We start from the raw sequence: 6,618 nt of genomic DNA on the forward strand, positions 1-6,618 counted from the left end.
TTTTCTTAATAGCTCCTCTGTTTTGTAGGTGGTCTTATCAGAAGACGAGATAGATGTGGCAGCGATCGGCGAATGGGGGGAGCAACTGGTCAACTCCTTCCTGTGCCACTGGAGAGACAGCAGCGACCCTGGACGACCCACGCACATCATGTGGTGCAATCAGAGCGGGGAGACCGGTCAGCCATACGACTTTAAGCTCACCTTCGGATCCACAGGAGAGCCCGAGGTGGTGTATGTGGAGGTGAAGTCGACTATAAAGAAAGAGAAGTCATTCATCCACATGTCTGCCAACGAGCTGGACTTTGCACTGAAGGAAAAGGAACGATACCACATATACAGAGTGTACAGCACTGGAGATGCTCAGAACGTACGCCTTTGTCGGATTCAGAACCTAGCGCAGCATCTCCACACCAAAGACTTAGCTCTTTATCTGTTTGTGTAGTTCCTTTTAAAATCTGTGGAGATATTTGCACAAGTTGCCTAAAATAATTTTGTGTAATTTTTAATGTTCGTAGTAAATGCACTGATTTGAGTCTTTTTAGCTGTATATTGTGCCGTTTATGTTTAACGTATTGCCTGCTTTTGAGCAAAAGACACATTTTGCTCCTTTTAATGTCAACTGTTTTCCATATTCAGTGAAGTTAAGCAATCTGCTAACCTTTTTTACTTTCTGTACCATTCCTTTATTCCTTTGAAATAATAAAAGTGTGTCTATTGAAGAGTTTCTTTTATTGAATTTCAAGGTACTTTATATGTTTACATGATGAGAAACCCATGATCCAATGTTTCCCTATAAGCAAACACTTGGTGACTGTGGGGAGGAAGAACTCCCTTTAACAAGCGACCTCAAGTGGAAGATGAAGGACAAGAAAGGAGGATGCAAAGAGGAGCATAGTGAGGCTATGAACACCAAAGAGGATTAAACTGAAACTACAGGAGAGAGACGACAAACGTTAATGACTCACAGTAGTATAGTTTGAGGAGGGAAAAGAGGCGAGTGAAGGGTAAGTGCATCAGAATAACACATTCATTTGTACAGCACTTTACAAAACAGTTACAATGTGCTTAAAATAGTTCAGCCAAAAGTGCTCATTGTGTCAAAATAAAGCTCAAAGATCACAACCAGACTATGAGCACAATACTTACATAATACTTTATGTTGGACGACAGATTTCCATGTTTTTCCAAACCACTGGCCACCTTTGGGTCAGACAAATAACTGGAGACTTGATATTTGGAATCACTGAGCTAAAAGATCTTTTGTGACACCCATCATGTAACGTCAGGCAAAGTCCCCCAGCAGTCTGACCCTGTGCTAAGGGATGGTTCATGGTCACCTGATCCAGCCCAAACTCTGAGCTTTATCAAAAGGGAAAGTTTGAAGTGTAATCTTGGGAGAAAAGAGCACAGCTCTGTTTCCCAAATCCAAACTGGAAGCTGGTTAGAAACTCTGGGAACCACAAGTAAGCCAACAGTGTGAACTTAACAGGGCGTCAACAAAGAGGCACTAATATGAGGAAAATACAACCTCTCGTTATTTGTTTCTGGTACATGTTAGTAACTGTGATTTGGCATTTTTGGCCAACTGAAGATTCAACCCTACAGCCTGAATTACAGTCAGAATTACATTGTCCAGCCTTAAAGTAATATGGCTGCCTCTACCTAAGCCGGGTTCTGGTTTTGAGCTCACCTCTCAAATTCATTCTGCTATAGTTAGAAGTCTGACTAAGCCCTGATATTCTGTCTAGTTCAATCACTACCGCAAAGGGAAGCTAATGAAATCCCACCCTGCTACGGTGGTCTCGGGCCCCCTCTTTGACAGCCACACCCTGTGTAGCTTCTGTAAGACAGTAATATCTCCAAAGCAGGACACTTATTAGGCATGTGAGGAGTGCTAGTGGAGAGATCAGAAACAGCCTGGGGAAACGGCGCCTCCCTATTTTCATCTCATGATGCAACCTTATGGTAACCAGAGGGCTGTTTCCTACAAAGAATCAGTCACGGGGAGCACTGAGGCACAAAATGTACAAAATAAATCAATAGCAGGGGGTTATTCCTGTAAAGCAGCAAAGGGGTCCTGAAATGATTTGTCAACAATCCTTTGCAGCATTTTACATTCTGTTGGAGGGCCAATAAAGTGTTTTGAGTGTTGTCATTATATCGTGCAGCACAGAGCTGAATATTGTGCTGATGGTTTGTGATATGAGGCCACAGGCATGAGTCAAAAAGGAGATGACTAGCAGGTGATGTTTGTTTTCGTAAACAACACATTGATATTAGAAGTGGGACTCCTCTTGCACTGCATAGCTGCCCCCCTCTGTACTGGACTCATGCTGCATTCATGTGTAGCTTGTAAACTCAACATTCAGTTCTTTTTATGGTTGCTGTTGGAAGCTAAAGCATGGGGCATACTGCCACATGGATCTCAGCTAAATACCATTTAGATCTGTATCAGACTCCAGACTTCAGGTTTGTTTCCTCCCTGTCTTGTTATGTCAGATTAGATCCAGCTGTGTTTCCCTCGTTACTCCCTTGTGTATTTAAGCCCTGTGTTGTCCTCTGTCCGTTGTTGCATTGTACCATCCCATGTGCTGTAAGTTTCGCTGTGCTTCTGGTTTCTATCATTCTTAGTTCTGTGCGCCTCATTTTCTAGTGATTCTAGTTTCCATGTTCAGGGTTTTGGTTTGTTTTTTGTAAAGTTACTTTATGAAGGATTTTTCTCAGCGAGTAAAGCTGCCGCTTTAAGTTTACGTTCCGTGTACGAGTCCTGCATTTAGGTCCATCCTGCCTGCCACGCATGACAAATACTAAGCAGAGTTTTCGTTTATAATTTGCTGTCCACATGATGAAATTAGTCTTGGAATGAAATGCTACACATGGGTAGCCACCACCATAGTAATAGCAATCCCCCCCCCCAACCTAGGTTTAAACCCATCAATGGAATTGCTCTTCCGAAATCTAGTATGCTATCCAAATCAGCAATAGGGCCTAAGTGATGTGTGGCATGTACGCAATCCAAAGAATGTTCATTTTATTCAACTGTTCAATTTAATTTCAATTAAATTTTTCAATTTTATTTATATAGCGCCAAATCACAACCAAAGTCGCCTCAAGGCGCTTCATAGATACAGAGAAAAACCCAACAATCATATGACCCCCTATGAGCAAGCACTTTGGCGACAGTGGGAAGGAAAAACTCCCTTTTACCAGGAAGAAACCTCTGGCAGAGCCAGGCTCAGGGAGGGGCGGAGCCATCTGCTGCGACCGGTTGGGGTGAGAACCCCACAGGCTCTCCTCTCACAAATTCAAACCTGCTCCTATTAAGCAGCTACAATTTGAGATCACAATCATATAAAAATGGAACTGGAGCTTTACCAACCTGAGCCTTCTCCTTCTAGGTGGAGATTTAGAGGATATTTTCTAAAAGACCTCGAATGTATTACTTTTATGAATACTAAAATGTATCTGGAAGTAACCCTAAACACCTCCTCACAGTCAAACATATGGGAATTACAAATCCATTAAAGCCTAAATGAATTGTCACATAATTTCATATTTCTCATATAAAAACAAACAAAAAATGGAACAGCTTTTTCAATTAGAAAACAACATAAGGACCTTGGAAATTGATCCCTCGAGAACAAAACAAGTATTTGCAGAATCACTAATATGTGTACAAACAAAGCTGAAGCTGCAATGGCCAGAACTAGATAGCATTATGAATTTGGTAATAAGACTGTCAAACTACAGCAGATATTTAGAAAACCCAAAAGATATAAATCTGGAATTTAAAAACTAATATCAAGCCTTATATGAGACCGACCATGATAGTGACAGTAGTGAATTACCTCTGCCAAAGATTAGCACAACAGATAAACACATATTGGAGAAAGAAAAATCAGAAGAGGAATTTCTTCTCGCTGCTAAATCGTTACAAAACAAAAAAGCCCCAGGCCCCGATAGATTTCCGACTGAAGACTTCAAGACTTAACAAAAATCTACTAACCCCTCTCACAAACACGATCAAGAATACTTTTCAAAAGCCAGCACTCGCTCGGTCTTTAGTGCCTGCAACAATAATATGACTTCCCAAACCTGGGAAGGATTCACAGAGGTAATTTTAGGCCCCTCAACCTCCTCGAGTCAGACTATAAGGTATTGCCTAATTTTTATAGCATTTCAAATAGAAAAAGTTATTTCTAAAATTATTCAAGCAGACCAAACAGATTTTGTTAAAAACAGGCAAGCAGCTGATAATGTTCGGAGGCTGTTTCATATAATTGAAACTTCTAACATGAGAGCTTCCCTTGGTAATATTATCCATGGATGCTGAGCAGGCGGTCGACAGAACTGAACCTAGCTCTCTTTTTGAGACTCTAAGGGTCATGAATTTTGGGGACTCCTTTATTAGATCTGTTAAAAAGCTTTTCAGTGGTCCCAGATCCTGGATTTTGACTAATGGAGTTCTGTCGGACGCCTTCACATTGTCCCGTGGTTGTAGGCACGGATGTCCAAGCTCACCTGCCTTGTTTTACGTAGTTACAGCGCTATTAAAGGTGGGATTTATTTTAATCTTTAAGGCTAATATCCTATAATTAGCATCACATAACTGTGTTTTATACTTTTTGCACACAGTTAAACATTGTAGAGTAGTATTAGAAGTAGGTGGCTATACTATAGTTTAGTCTAGTAGTACAGTAGAGGAGCCCCCTTCTCCAAGGAATTTGAGGAGTGAAGGCACCAGAAGGTAAACATAGTCGTAGCTGTCTGCCTTTCTCTTTATGCAGGTCTGACAGGAGGGTAAGAGGTGGTTGCCATGGTGATGGTTGAAGAGGCATCTCCAAATAAGGAGATGCCAAGAAAGTTGCAGAAGAAGAAACGTGAGCCAACATCAGACCTAAGCCCACCCTAAACTGTTTTGACCAATCACCTTAGTATCTTGTTTATCACACAAAATGAAAAGTGTTCACTTCCTAGGCGTGGCAGCCTTTTGTCTCTGAGCCAGAGAGAGGAGGTCCATGGTGCCATGTAAAACTAGTTTGAAATTCTAACCGTTTTGTTTATAAATTGGGAAAACTTATAATAGGAGCATATTTGTCTTCTCGCTCATAAAAAACCCTACATTAGCCATTGCTATTTGTTCAGAATTCTCCATTACAGGCATAAAAACAGGCACGAGGAGCATAAACTGGCACTTTATGCAGATGACCTATTAGTATTTATAGCTCAACTGAACAATTCCTTTCCATTTTTTTCTTGCACGCCTCTACTCATACAGTGCAGTTTCGGGCTCTAAAATTAATTACACTAAGAGTGAAGCATTTCCAATTAACATGACAGAACAGATGAGATACTACCTGGGTAGTTTCAAATACCTCGGTATAACAGCTTGTTCCTCACTTGACAGAATCTACCAAGAGAAATACATGTCATTAATTCATAAATCTAAAGCAGAGCTGCAGAGGCGGCTGGATTTTCTTCTCTCCTTAATTGGTAGAGTTAACACAATTAAAATGAATCTTTTACCTAAATGTATCCACATGTACTTTCACTGTATTCCCTTAAAGGTACCAGCCTAATTTTTTAAAGAATTAAAAAGGGCAATATTTTTATTCTTATGGCGAAAAAGGTATGTGACCAGACTTCCCCTGTGGTGTGATTATTTACATCTTTGTTTTAGACTGAAAATAATTCCACAGGGAAGCTTTCAATTAGAAAAATGTAATAAGAAAGCAATGCTTTGTCACATTGTTAAGTCCCTACAAATATTGATCAGAACAGCTCACAACCCAGGGCCCTGATCTAAGAGCTGGGTTAAAGGTTTCACTAGTCAGCTGCTAAGTTCCATCCATTTTCTTCCGCTTATGTGGGGCCGGGTCGCAGGGGCAGCAGCCCAAGCAGAGAAGCCCAGACCTCACTCTCCCCAGCCATCTCCTCCAGCTTGTCCGGGGGAACACCAAGGCGTTCCCAGGCCAGCCAAGAGATATAATCTCTCCAGCGTGTCCTCCTCCCGGTGGGGCATGCCCAGAAACGTCAACCAGGAGGCGCCCAGGAGGCATCCTTGTAAGGTGCCCGAACCACCTCAACTGGCTCCTTTCGATGTGGAGGACCAGCGGCTCTACTCTGAGCCCCTCCCGAATGGCCGAACTTCTCACCCTATCTCTAAGGGAGAGGCCAGCCACACTTCGGAGGAAGCCCATTCCCGCTGCTTGTATCAGCGATCTCGTTCTTTTGGTCACTACCCACAGCTCGTGACCATAGGTGAGAGTAGGGACGTAGATCGACTGGTAAACTGAGAGCTTCGCTTTTACACTCAGCTCTCTCTTCACCACAACAGACCGGTCCAGCATCCGCATCGCTGCAACCGCTGCACCAATCCATCTGTCGATCTCTCGCTCCCTTCTCCCGTCACTCGTGAACAAGACCCAGAGTTACTTAAACTCCTCCACTTGGGGCAGGAACTCGTCCCCAACCCAGAGTGGGCACTCCACCCTTTTCCGACTGAGGACCATGGCCTCAGATTTGGAGGTGCTAATTCTCATTCCCACCGCTTCACACTCGGCTGCGAAACGTTCCAAGGTGAGCTGGAGGCCTTCACCCGAAGAAGCCAACAGAACC

General features: G+C 42.6%; 1 protein-coding gene across 7 annotated transcripts in view; it reads left to right on the plus strand.

Annotated features, from left to right (window-relative positions):
- LOC146513197 (uncharacterized) overlaps positions 1-719 on the plus strand; it is a 50,100-nt gene extending 49,381 nt beyond the window's left edge. For all 7 annotated transcript variants that reach the window (XM_085169982.1, XM_085169979.1, XM_085169983.1 and 4 more), the window contains one exon: positions 29-719. In XM_085169982.1, coding sequence (XP_085026108.1) covers positions 29-442 — 414 coding nt within the window. In that variant the 3' untranslated portion in view covers positions 443-719. The remainder of the gene's footprint in view (positions 1-28) is intronic.
- The last annotated feature ends 5,899 nt before the right edge of the window (positions 720-6,618 follow it).

Source organism: Neolamprologus multifasciatus, chromosome 8 (genome assembly GCF_963576455.1).
Source record: "Neolamprologus multifasciatus chromosome 8, fNeoMul1.2, whole genome shotgun sequence".
Taxonomy (NCBI): Eukaryota; Metazoa; Chordata; class Actinopteri; order Cichliformes; family Cichlidae; genus Neolamprologus; species Neolamprologus multifasciatus.